General features: G+C 33.7%; 1 protein-coding gene across 2 annotated transcripts; it reads right to left on the reverse strand.

Moving 5' to 3' along the window:
- Positions 1 to 1,368: 1,368 nt before the first annotated feature.
- On the reverse strand, positions 1,369 to 14,178 carry LOC123554259 (cingulin-like). Of its 2 annotated transcripts, none has more exons than XM_045344270.2 (4): positions 14,050 to 14,178; positions 7,137 to 7,333; positions 4,904 to 5,030; positions 1,369 to 4,100 (listed from the first exon to the last, which is right to left on the reverse strand). In XM_045344270.2, exons 2-4 carry the CDS (start codon positions 7,326 to 7,328, stop codon positions 3,406 to 3,408), a joined length of 1,014 nt encoding a protein of 337 aa, XP_045200205.2. In that variant the 5' UTR covers positions 7,329 to 7,333; positions 14,050 to 14,178; the 3' UTR covers positions 1,369 to 3,405. The 2 variants fall into 2 exon arrangements, with proteins under 2 accessions (XP_045200205.2, XP_045200207.2); XM_045344272.2 differs by having other exon boundaries at positions 14,046 to 14,177.
- Positions 14,179 to 14,655: the final 477 nt, after the last annotated feature.

Genomic DNA, 14,655 nt, shown 5'->3' on the forward strand with positions numbered 1-14,655 from the left:
TTTACAGAATTTATATAGGTATATAATAAAAGCAGATACATGTAGATTAATCATTATGATACAGATTTGATTACACCATGTACTTGAAAATCAGCTCTCTGATTGATCAGTGTGGATTTTTGTTTTCATGTTAAAATATAGAAAATCATTTTACAATCTTTTATTTGAATATACTGTGAAACACCAATCAAATAAAGTCGCAAAGGGATTACAGATACATTGCAGCTGAACTTATAGCGCTATGTTAACTACTCGATGTGATTTGACCGGTATTTCTCGTAATTGAAATTCTTTACATATAAAATCATCAAATAACCCATAATTTTCAATTTAAATGCTTCTGTAAAATACTCAGAATTTGGTGATGACATTGAAAAAATGACAAGGTAGTTTTCACACCATTTTTTCATCTAAAGGACGTGGATTGAGCCTGGCTAGGCAATCAAAATGTTGTCTTTGTAATTTCATATAGGATAAATATTCATCAAATACATCCACCACAGAGTACCTGTAAAAGGAATTAGCAAAATGCTCAAGTTTATCATGGCTTTGAGTGATCAAAACATTTGCCAATATAAGGAAAATGGCCTGAGCAACATGAATTGCTCCAGTGAATCATCAATGCCAAAGTGAACAGTGTTACACTCCTTTTTTTTTTTAATCCTGTATTAGGTTTGTCTGGAAGCCTACCACTTAAAATCATTTCTCAGCAAAACTTTATTTCACTTTTCTTGGAAATATAAAACATATAACAGAACAATAAACTAAATATATCATATGACAGATCTTAATATAGATAACAATATATACTTAAACTGAATTTCTAATTCCGTAATTGTTCACTTTTAAGTTTCAAATATTTCTTTCAAATGATGAAACAGCATTACAGTTTGTGGTTTTTGGTTAAGACTGAATTCTTTATACTGCATTCTTTTATTTTATTTAACACTTATAATTGCTGATTACACTAAAACTGCAAAAAGTCCATAAAATCACATGGCTGGTGTATAATGATGCTGGTTTCAACTGTAATACATGAAACAGAAATCAGTTATCCAGTTATGCAGGTTTCAATTGTAATATAACAGAAATCAGTTATCCAGTTAGAAAATCATAACATTATATTTCAACATTACTTTAGACATTTTACAGAAACATTTTGAAAAAACTAAGTTTTCAGATTACATCCTTTTTATATAAAGACCATTACTGAAAATAAAATATACTGAATATACAGCCAAAAGAAACTATCCAGATGTATAACTGGCATATTTTGAAATAAAAAAGTAATTTTTCAAATTTGAATTGTTTTTTCATACCAAAATTACACTTGAAGATCTTCACTTGATAATTTTTTAATAGTCAATCAACAGTCAACAGTGAAGTCAGTAGTCACACAATAGCCGTTTGAAAGGCTATATATTCTGCACGTCAGTTGCATTGTAACATCCCAATTGGGTTATCGCAGTAAATTTGATTCAGTCGTGTGATGCAACCAACAATATTTATGCTGTTTTTCGAGTTAGCCAATTATCAATATTTCCAAAGACAATAAAATTTCACAAAGAAAATTGTTATTTACAGGTGCACGCGAGTTTGCGTGCAAAACGGCTATTGTGGGACTACTGACTTCACAGTTGATTGATTTTTTAAAATTTTACACGTGAAGTTCTTCAAGTGTAATGTGATATGAAAAACACAAGTGATTTAAGTTTTTAAATAAAAAATACCCCAGTTATAAAACTGGATAGTTTCTTTTGCTGTTCAGTATATAAAGCATCCGCAGTTTTGTAAACAACCTAAGTATTTTGAAGGCCAAATTTGGTATAGTTTAATTCAGGTAAGTCTTCTGTATTCAGTTGCATCAACCTGTTGCATAATTATAATAGATAACAAGAGCTGTCGGAGGACAGCAACGCTCGACTATTCAACAGCCTTGTCGACTGAATGAATACGAAAGTCGAAAAAGGGGCATAATTTAAAAAAAGCAAAATAGGGTTATGGAACCTGCATAGTGCTTATCAGCTCATGACAGTGGACAAGTGTGTGAAGTTTCAATCCATTCCCATTAGAGGGTACTGAGATACCAGCTTACATATAAGAATTTAACCCAAAACTCCTAAGTTTAAAAAGGTGCATAATTTTGTAAAATGCAAAGTTGAGTTATTGACCCTTTGCACTGCATGTCATATCATGACAGTGAACAAGTGTGTGAAGTTTCAATCCTTTCCCATTAGTGGATACTGAGATACCAGCTTACATACAAAACCTTAACCAAAAAATTCTAAGTCGAAAAAGGGGCATAATTTTGTAAAAAAGCAAAATAGAGTTATGGAACCTGCTTTGTGCATGTCAGATCATGACAGTGAACAAGTGTGTGAAGTTTCAATCCATTCCAATTAGTGAGTACTGAGATACCAGTTTACATACAAAACCTTAACCAAAAAATTCTAAGTCGAAAAAGGGGCATAATTTTGTAAAAAAGCAAAATAGAGTTATGGACCTGTGCAATGTAAGTCAGTTTATCACAGTGAATAAGTGTGTGAAGTTTCAATCCATTCCCACAAGTGGTTACTGAGATACCAGCTTACATACAAAACCTTAACCAAAAATTTCTAAGTCAAAAAAGGGGCATAATTTTGTAAAAAAGCAAAATAGAGTTATGGGACCTGTGCAATGTAAGTCAGTTTATCACAGTGAATAAGTGTGTGAAGTTTCAATCCATTCCCACATGTGGTTGCTGAGATACCAGCTTACATACAAAACTTAACCAAATCGGGACGCGGACGCGGACGCAGACGCCGACGCCGACGCCGACGCCGACGCATGGGCGAGTCCAATAGCTCTACTATTCTATGAATAGTCGAGCTAAAAATGTAAAAATCAAATTAGCTTAATACTATGCAGATGGGGGAATGTTATTCCCTCAATATCAAATATAGTATCTTATAATGGTAATTTTATCTTTAACCTTTAGCCTACTGGCGGCAAGTGATTCTGCCTTTGCGACCAGTGCAGACCAAGATCAGCCTGCATGGTCTCCACTGTTCGCTATTCAGTCAGTAAATTTTCAGTGAACACCCCTTCGAATAATAAATGGTACTGCCAAATTGAATGATGAACCAGTCCATTTTTGAAATTCAACAGGCTAAAGGTTAAACAACATGATTATGTTCACTATCAGTTTATTAACAAATATATGAAGTTTCTGTGATATCTTGAAAACTTTTTATAATATTCATGAATGTGACGTGACTAAATCAAAAATGTTGCTCAGTATATATATACATGTATGCTCTAATCACTACTCTCAATTGTTTGATAATCCAGACTAAACACCTCATTTGATTAGAAAAACTCATTTTCCTTACATCACATTCAATAAATGAGTCATAACTCTAAAATTCAATATTGTACAAATTTAACCTGGTCTGTATTTACTGCATTTTGTGGCAATATATCCTGCACAGATAAACTTGAGAAATGTGTTCTCAAATGTTTCAACCCTTTCTCTGTAATTTGTCTCTTATTTTTCTCCTCTTTCAACTCTGCTTCTAACTGTTTCACTTGCTCTTTAAGATCATGAATAGCTTTTCTACACTGTGTTCGAATCTTATCTTCAGCAGCAAGTTTTTCCGCTAGCGCCTCTTTTCTCAGATTTTCTAGCTTCATTTGAATTCTACCTCTTTCCATTCTTTCTTTATCTGTAGTTACGCGGTTATCATGAAGTTCTTTTACCATATCAGACTGATCAGCTTTTATTTCTCTCATCACTTCTTCCATCGCACCAACTTTAGCAGTCAAATATTTCACTTCTTCATTAAGACTATTCACATTAATGTGTAATCTCTTATTTGCTTTTCGCGCTTCCGTCAGTTTACGTTTCTGAGTCTCAATTATTTCTTTCTGCTGCGAAGTCAGACTTTCAAGTTCTTTATTACGTTTAGTAGTTTCTCTGTAACAAACCATTGCATCTATACTCTGTTGTTTGAGAGATTTGTATGCTTCACGGAGAATGCTTATCTCATTGGTGTCCCAGATACAGGACTCAGTAAGATCTACTGTTACTTGACCAGGCCGCATCTCACTCTGTGAAGTTACTGAAATTAAAAGAGAACTGAAATTTTAAACAGCATGCCCATCAACAAGGAAGCAAAGAAGAATTTCTGCACTGTTACTGTAATTTTTTAATAAAGCACAGACCTAAGTTGCAATGTCAACAATCAAAATTGTTCATAGAAGATTACAAGGTCCATCTTGTCTTAATTATTTAGATGAATAGTACTTTTTCAGTCTGTATCATCCAGAAGAAAACAGTAAAAGCACCTCAATCCTAAAATTGCTTATATTTTTCTGGGTACAGAAAACTTAAAATACATCTATATTTCAAACACGAGGATTATCATAAACAGGGCTATAATTGCCCCATAAGCCCTAAGACCCTCACATGACCTTGTCCTTTTGATCTTGCTTCTAACCAAGTTTGTTGAACATCCATCAAGTTGTTTCACTGTTGTTTCATTTTTGTTATATTTTTGTTATGGTGACTCTTCAGTGCAGTCATGTAGAACCATCTGAGCGAACTTGAAATGTCAAACCAAAGTTGCTACAGATCAAGATTCTAAAGATCTATCAAGTGTTTTGTGAGAAATTGTTTTTAGTTCTGGTAGCCGCTGAATGCTATAAAGCAGAACCATTGAAAAAAACTGAGATAGAACCCTACAGACCGAGTTTGGTGAAATTCTGACCACTAGTTGGGAGGAGATGTATAAGTAAAATTTTAGAAGACAGACAATGAATGACACACAATGCAAGCTGCAGCATCTATCTATATTAACAACGCATCCTTAACTCTTGGTTCTAGTGAGCTGCTGACAATTTCATTTTCAAAACAATATGTTACCTTGTTTTTGTTCAGTCTGGTTCTCCTGTTTTGTTGTTTGTTTCAAGGCTGGTTTGGTTCTCTGCTCTTTCTGTTGACGCCTCATCTCTTCATCTAGAACTGTCATCATGTGAACCTTCTCATAAACCTAAAATATTTAATTTTTACATTTGACTGGAGTTAATGTCTCAGCAAATCCTTTTTCTTACTTCAAAAATGCTATGTGTACCTCTGCAAATTATGTCAGAGAAAAAAAGGTACGAAATATAACATCTGGCCTGTTGTTAGCCTGAAAAGAGCTTGGCCTTATAGAATACATGTTGATATTCAAGAAAACATGTTGTTATTAAAAAAATACATCATGCTTGTGTTGTGTTTATTAGTATGCTAAATTTTTTTCGAGTGTGGGACCTGAAGTAAGTCACGTGACGGTTTTCGATCCTGTACAAATTTTTTTTATTCGTAGATGTGTGATACATTAATACTTTATTTAAATGATAGAATATTCTATTTATATACAGATCTATATATTTTATTAATTTTATTTTAAATTTAAGAAAAAACTTGGGTCACGTGACACGTTTCGACCATCTTCGTAACACATCGGTAAGTTACAACCATCTTCGTAACACACCGAAGGTACATATTTCTTTTCTTTTTTGTATTTATGAAACATATATAATTTTTACTGTTTTCCATTTCAAAAATATTGCAGAGCTCTATGTTTTGTTCATCAAATCAATAATCTTCCTAAATGTCATAATGCATCACTCCTAAATGTCATACATGCACTATGTTGACACTTCAAGTTTGATTAAATCCATTTAGTAATAACTGATACAGAGTGACTGCAACAAAACTTTAACTTGAAATTCTAAGTAAAAAGCAGGATAATTCATGAAACATTGGCACAAGAGTTATGGCCTTTGTGTCATATGATGTGAGTGATGATGTGGACCAACTATTTTAAGTTTGAATAAAATCCATTTTAGTAATAACAGAGATAGAGTGAAAGTGCACCAAAACTTTAACCTGAAATTCTAAGTAAAATGGGGACATAATTCATGGAAAATTGGTTCCAGAGTTATGGACCTTGTATCCTATGATGTGGGTGATGATGTGAAACAACTATTTTAAATTTGAATCAAATCCATTTAGTAATAACTGAGATAGAGTGAAAGTGCACCAAAGCCTTAAGTTAACCTGAAATTGTAAGTCAAGGGATCATTCATGAAATATTGGTGCAAGAGTTATGGCCCTTGTGTCACTTGATGTGGGTGGTGATGAGGAATAACTATTTTAAGTTTGAAACAAATCCATCAAGTAATTACAGAGATAAAGAGAAAGTGCATCAAAACTTTAACCAAACTGCGGACACAAAAGGACGCCGATGCCGGGTCGAGTAGGACAGCTCTCCATAGTTTGTATAGTCAAGCTAAAAAATGACTGTGGACATTATGGCGATTTTGAAAAAAAAAAAATCCCTATAGAACAGATATTCATAGTGTTACATGTGAATTTGTCCAAAAGAGTAGTTTCATGCAGCTGATAAAATATTATACATGGTACAAATGAGGTTATAAATGAGGTGTCACTCACATTTCTGGTTTACTTTACTTGCTGACAGTATTGATACAAGATTCTGACCCTGTCATTATTCATTTCCATGTTTTACTCAATGAAAATATGTAGACATAAGCATAACTGGTGAACAGATATTTTCTTGGTCGCATTTTCAAACGGTGATATTTTTTTAATCTTAAAAAAATGTAACCCAACATCTAAATTTTTTAACTCTGGTAAGCATACTGTATTACATGTCATCCAAGCTAGCTATTTATGGTTTTCATATCAGTGAAATGCTCTTTAGTGCTAAAATTTGAAGATCCAATTGTTTATATAAAATAATGAAGGAAGTGTCAGCCGCATGTAGGATCATGCACCCTGTAGAAATTAAAGAAACTTTTCCTAAGCCAGCTGAATGGCTTCCTCTGAGAGGAATTCAAAGCCCCTAGCAAGGCTTGAACCCACATCAGTGATTTGAAGTCAGCAACCTTAACAACTCAGCCATGGAGGCCTCAATGAGATGCAAGATGCAGATTACCCTTATCATGCTGAACACGACAGATTCTGCCTTTGCGACCAGTGTAGATCATGATCAGCCTGCACATCTGTTAATGGTACTGTCCAAACTGAAAAATGGACAAGTTCATTATAGAAATTTAGCTGGATAAGGGTTAAGCAAAGTGGATACCTTTCGCACAGCCTCTGGATCATGTACAGAAATATGCTTCACCCTAGGCTTGTTCTTCGGTTCCTCTTCATGAGCAACAAGATCTTCTATTGTTGCCCCAAATGCTGGTTCAAACAATTCACCGACCCAATCATGCCATTCTGCCTTGGCAGCAGGTTTAGCGTTAGACTGTGTGGTGGTGTGTAAATCCATTTTTTCTGAAAGACAATACACAGACTCACATCACAGTTGGAAAATGAATTTTTAATAAGTTTTACATAAAACAACTGTTTTGCTTTTTAGAAATGTACCCACTGTCATCTGTAAGAGACAGTGTAGAGTTCTCTGGAAACTGTGATGCTATACAAGATGGCAGATATTTCAATCAGCAGAAGATGTGTAATTTCAGTTAGATTTTTAAGTCTATCCTTGCAGTTACAAAGTAAAACTCAGCTTGTAGGTTCTCAGTACTCCTTTACATATCAAAAAACATGCAAGGCATAAAAAAAGTTGAAAAAAAAAAATAAAGGCAAGGGCCATAACTCTTCAAGCACCACCTGTGTATCTTAAGAGCTTAATGTAAGGCAATAAAAGTTATCATAATAGTTCTTGGCCTTTTTATTCCCCTACTGATGATAAAGAGATGTATTCAATTTAAGAGCTATTTTATTAAAGAAAAGTGGACCTAAACTAAACAAGAGGGCAATGATGGTCCTCAATCACTCATATGAGCTTCACAGCCTGCTTGGACAGTTTTGGTAGCTGGTGGCACAAGGAAAATATTTGTGAAAATATTTTGAAATAGGGCCATTGTTTTAGGACTGAAACATTTTTAAAATTTCCACTAAATATGATTAGTAATGACATTCTGTGTTTGGGGGTGAACTGTGACACTAGAATCTTAGACATAATACCAAGAAGTAGTATAAATACATTGGAGGGGGTTGAGGTATAATGTGAGGTATGTGGCAGAATGTGGGGACTAATGTAGGCATAGGGATATGATAATGTGATACTAAGCAACAATATCAAGAAACACAAGAACCTAAAAGTTAAACAAATGTGTGCAAGAGCTTGAAGGTTTTTGATAGAGGGTCACCCAAAATATTTGTGTGAAATTATTTTACAATAGGGCCAGAGGTTTCAGAGGTGAAGGTTTTCTATAAAGCCACATAGAGAAAACTAGCCCTGCACCCTGGAAAACATGCTTTAGAACAAAACAGAATGATTTGAATGAATTTGGTAGATCACCGAAAGAACATTGCTGTCAAATTATTTTGAAATCAAGCCAAGGCTTTTAAAGATGTTGCAACATCTTCAGAGTACATTTTAATAGGAGTTATTCCACATTCTACACAGAATTTGATAACTTTCTGGTGGTGCACAGCATCTTCCTAAGTCACCAATTTCACAAAATGCTTTGATCACTCATATTGATTTTTTTGTTATCAATATGCATGAAATATCTCAATACTCTTCAACATCTTGTGATGTCACTTTAAATACTTGAAATTCTGCAGCAAGGCATCAGAATGATTTACACTGACATAATATTATATGCACGATGTAGAGGATATATAGAAAATTTGCGTTGTTACAACTGTTTGAAGACAGAATTTAGTTGCATACTGTTGCGCCGTTTGGGTTGTCCTGCTTACATGTATCGTACCTCGATAAAAGCTCAAAAACATTAAAAAAAGTAATTTTTTAAAAAAGACATTTCTAGTTTCTTGGAATAGGAGAAAATATACCTGTATGTAAAATAATTACAACTGGATGTCAGTAAACATTATTTATTACAAAAGTCTATGATTTATTAGGCCAACCCTTGTAAAGACAGATCTAAATAATCCTACTAATAAGATATGTCACACTTTTTGCATCAAAAGTGTCATTGGTTTAAAATACTGCTTATTTTAACTGACAGCAAGTTAGCATGAAAGATCAAGTAGCATGTGGAAGTGTTCAGGCTAACTGGCATGTTTATTAGGTTGCTTTTATGATATGTCGCTTCGGCAATTAAAGGATTTCGGGAAAAGAGATGTTGAATATACAACTCACAAGGCAGAAAGCATGTCGCATGCAATAGCAACAACCACCACTTTTTTGTTAGCTTTGAATACAAGATGAAAATTATGATTCTGGACTCATATATGTGTATGAATGACAAATGACAAATCAATTGTATTTTTGAACATAAGGTTACTGATAATGTTTGATGGAGTGTTAAAGTCATGTCCTAGATTTTGAAACTTTTATCAGGTTTTTTGTGCATAACAAATTCCTTTTTTTCTGCTACATTATTTGATTTATTTTAATATGACTTATTCATCTATTACAAAGAAATATTTCCCTTATTTCCTTCGAGAGATTAAGAAGCCATTCAATAAAATGTAGCAGTGTGTATATAATGTATATAATTAGTCTATGATATCGATTGTCCGATTAGCTCAGTTGGTAGAGCATCTGACTTTCACTTGCAAGCAGAAGGTTGAAAAAACAGGAGAGAGGAATGTAGCAGTGTATATATAATGTATATAATAGTCTATGATATCGTTTGTCCGATTAGCTCAGTTGGTAGAGCATCTGACTTGCAAGCAGAAGGTCGCAAGTTCGAGTCCTGTATCGGGCTGCACATTTTTCCGCTCCGCTTTCCAAAATACAGGAGTCCTGTCCCAACATGTCAATACAATTGACTATATTTTCTTATATAGTAATACGTAATAAATAGCTAATAAAACAATAAAACCAAGATCATGTTACAGCATAACAACAAAATAGAGAAAAGTTGAATGCTAGGTCATATAATCTCATATTGTAAATTAATATTTATCAAAATTCATGTTAATTTGATTAGGTTTTTCTTCAATATTTTAATTTTTTAACAGAAAAGTGCTATAACACTCTGTAAAAAATGTATGCAAAACGTACTATCAGGATACTGGTACACTTTCGGAATGTCGTCTGAATGTTGTTTTTGCTCAGTTATCTTGGTCTACTAAGGTAAACCAGAGATAGTTCCTCAAATAATTATGCTACTTTTCATTAAAAATTGCATTGAAAGTCAGTTTTTTAGTGAATTTTGGAAAAATTGCATAATATTATGTCATTGGCAGTATGTTAATGTTATTAATGTAATTAGTGATCGTACCTTAATTTCAACAAGAAAATCCACAAATTTTAATGAATTTGGAAAGCAAAAATAAGTTTAGAATGTCCGTTCAGGATTCTAATTACACTAAACAATGGTCTAATTTAAAGTTTGCATGAAGAAATCTTGCAGGGTACTTTTCACATGCATAGTTATCAGCTGGCCGCTTAATACAGATAATTTAATAATTAATTGGCGCCTTTTTGACAGTACACAATCAATACGCTTTATCAATTAATCTTAACACTTCACTGATTCTCATTACCTATGTGCACTCGCAGTGATCTAACTTTCCATATTTTCAGACGGTCAATAAGGGAGATTTGTCTCAACAGGGCATTTTTTAAGGGAGATTTTGGTAAAAATAAGGGAGAATTTTATTTGCTCATTTTTTACGCGCTAAATAGCCGTTTTCATGAAAAAATCATCAAGCATTCTATATTCAATTGTTGAGTGGAGCCAACAATTGTGTACAGAATGCATGCTTATTACTTATAGCACTTAAAAATACTTTAACAGGCCCGTGTGCAGGATTTGTTTGCTGGGGGGGCCAAACCTGGGGTGGGTTCGGGAGGGGTATCCCCTCCCGATTGCGAAAATTTTTTAATATGGCACATGAATAGATGCATTTTCCTGCTACCTGAAACACCTTTAAGGATGCATGAATGTATCATATATTTAAGGAAAAGTCTACTTTTTAATCATTTCATCAAGCCTTTTTCAATATATGTATGATTGTACAGTCACAGTGTATGGACTTATTTTTCTGTATGATACCCAGTTGAAAAAAATGTTGAAGTTTTAAGATGATTATTAAGAAGACTAGCTCCTAGACTATGATAATTTTTTTCCCACATTTTTATGATTTCATGAAGTGAACTGAGCCAGTCTATATACTATGTCCAATATTACAATTTTAACATCAGTCCTCTTAGAAAATCTCTAGAATAGACTGGCTTTTGTCTCTATGAACATAAAAAAGAAAAAAAAAATCATAGAAACTAGTGGCTAGTCTAATTATTAAGGGTATCCTATTTGCAAAATGGCCAAATGTTTTTAGATTTCCAACAAAACAAACGAAGTATAATGACAATTACTATTTACATCATAGATTTCAAATGACAATGAACTCTTAACTGTACCAAAGATCTATAAAAATAAATAGATGTGTATTTTATACTTCTTTGACTGTACAAACTATAACATCACAGCACATATTAAATGATATTTTTATGTATAAAACCCCTCATAAGTAACGAGTTTTAGATGCGTTTTGTGAGATTTACTGAGAAACTACTTTTAAAACTATGAGAGTTTTTAAGTAAGGTTATTGGACCCAAAAGAGTAAAATTGATACAGTAGTTTCAAATTCATAATTGTTGTAAAATAAAAAGATAGGATAAATATCTATCAATTTAATAAATTTGGGGAATGTGCCTTAATGTTGAAACAAAATTCAACCATCATAATGTTTCAATTTTCAGATTCATTTTAAGATTTACTTAACAAAACCAACAATGTTCTGATCATTTTATAACACTTCCAAAGAGTAAAAAACATAATAGTTTCTCCACTACCCAATCAAGTACATGTACCGATCAAGCAATCAATGAAGCATGCACAGATTAACTTTTACCTGTGACATGCCTGGGGCTAATTTCCACTACCGGACATGGTTTTATGGCTCTTTAGCCTGTGTATTTCTGTCAAATCAAGCCAGTTGCGCTGGTGTATAAATTTGTTAATTGAGGGGCCCATAGTAATAAAAATCGTAACTAGGCAGTCAGCTGGGGGGGCCCGGGCCCCCTGGCCCCCCACCTGGACACGTGCCTGCTTAACCAAGAAAATTCAGAATTCCATGAAAGACTGAACTAGGAACTTTGTTTTTGCTTAATGTGTTGATCTGCATCTAAGAAGAGTGATCTTTTTGACATGTTTCAGCATACAATACTCAAAAGATTGCAGAGATATCATGTCAAAACAGTCTTTTAAGGGTAGTAATTAAGGGTAGTCATTTCTTTTCAGAAATGAAGTTGTTAAAAAAAATGGAAGTTGTTCTTTTGCTCGACTGTCCATGTTTAGATTAAAACTACATGTATTTAAACTGGGAATTCTTCTCCTGTTAATTATTACAACATGACAATTATATCACAAAGGAATGGCAGTCAATTCTTCGGGTAGTATGGACTGCAATTTATTTCATAAAATTCACTTATCCGAATTCATGTCTGTCCGAAATTCTGTGTAGTCCGGCATTAACTCGCCAATTTTTGTTAAATTGTAATTGATTTTTTGCATATTGTACAAGTATTTAAATTGAGAAGCATAAACTCGGTGTTAGCACTTACCTGCCTCATCCTCTGATGGCTCGATAAATATCGAGGTCAGCAAAAACGAAAGTACATTTTGGCAGGTGGCGATAAAATGACATAATTTTAAGACTGGTTTACATATTGTTTTGAAAACTACAAATCAGCGACTTTGATGGTATTGAATCAGTCTAAAATCTTCCATGCACATGTTTACAATTGCCTACGGGTAAGATTAAATGGTTAATTGTTTGGAGATGGTGACAGTAGGTGGTAAGATAATTAATGCCTCAGGCGTGTACTAGTATCTCTCGATAAACAAGCTAGGGATTATACAGTTTACAGTTTATTTAATACTCAATTCATGACATGCATGACAATATGAGCTATAACGTAATATACATTAGATTATAGACAACTATCAAAATTATGTTTGAAGAGTATTTTCGGGCTACTCGATATTGCATTTTAAGTATTTTCTAAAGGTCTACACTGGGTCAGAGATACGCTTTTTCGACAGAGAACTTTTTTAAAATTTATATTTTTACCGGAGGTCTTCATGTCCCGGCGGAAGACCGGGAGATATACTGAAAATACGGGAGAAAAAGACTCCTGGCAGGAGATATGGCATGTATGCATGCACGGTAATCAGCTGGTCGCTTTAATACAGATAATTTAATAATTAATTGGCGCCTTTTTGACAGTACACAATCAATATGCTTTATCAATTAATCTTAAACTTCATTGATTCTATTACCTATGTGCACTCGCAATGAAGTAACTTGCTGATAAAAAAAAATCGGCCAGGCATGTCCACAAGATAAAGAGCGGGATCTAGCAGAAGATCAAAGGCAGGAGGGCGAGTGTTTATTTTGAACACGTGTTTATCGTGGACATAGTTAAACTGTAGGAAATGAATGATAAGAGGAAGAATTATCAAAGGAAAATAACGCCGGGTCCCGAGTGACACACAGGCAAGTATCACGCCGGGTCCTTTGAGCGTCTTTTGAAAATCTTCCGGGTCCAGACCCGGGGTTCTGGGTCAAATGGAACCCCTGTAGCCCCATTCAAAATCAAATACATGATACTTTCTCTTTGATTATTTCTAATCTGCACTTTTGTGTCTTAAAAATCATACAGTATTTAAGTTACCCTCTATGCAACATAATGAGCTAGGAGTTTGAAAAGTGAATGCCTGCATTGATTTTTTATGGACACACGTTTTAGAAATCCTGAATCAAGAGTATATAATAATAACCTTTTTTGTGTACATTTTGATAATTTAAGGAGTTTGTTTTGTTTCATTAACATTGTTCTTTTACTCTTGATCTCTCAAAACAGAGATGTACGAAAACTAACACCTGTCCGAAGATTATACGAGTAAGGGAAAACAAACGACTAAAAATAAAATTTAAATAAACATATTGAAACATCATTTTAAACCGGCAAAGTATAAAACGCATAACAAACCTACTGAAGGTATATTTAAAACTAAAATATGTCGAGATCTATCTGTTTAAATACTGTTTTCCAATTTGTCAGACAAGTTCAGACAAAATCAAGGGCGCAGCCATCTTTGAAGCGTTTATTCACAGACAGCGATGCATTATGCGTCAACAACATACAAGTCATATCAAAATATTCCGCGAACATAAAAACGTCAAAGTAAAACATAGTTATTTTCCTTTAGCTACCTCGCCTTAAGTATTCCTTTACCAATGATTTTCAAATTATTTGAATGAAATTGTTTGCTCAATAATTTCAGGGCCAAGACATGTAAATAACTCAATATCATGAAAGTTTTAAACTTACAATATACAACTATAAAATCAAAGTACTGAGAGGACTGATGGGGGCAATGCATTGCAGTTTCCAGACTTGATGTAACCCATTCATGTCAGGGAAGTACATGCAGGCATTATGTAATGCACTTGTGTGTGGCAAGAAATGGAGTGGTCACAACTTTAACAGTGCACAACAATAAAATTTATTAACTTTGTGTTCAATACACTTCTATATTTTGTTCAAAAGGGAAAGATAAAAATCTAGTCTTGTTCAATAGCAGTTGTTCATCGACAAA

Source organism: Mercenaria mercenaria, chromosome 7, assembly GCF_021730395.1.
Source record: "Mercenaria mercenaria strain notata chromosome 7, MADL_Memer_1, whole genome shotgun sequence".
NCBI lineage: Eukaryota > Metazoa > Mollusca > Bivalvia > Venerida > Veneridae > Mercenaria > Mercenaria mercenaria.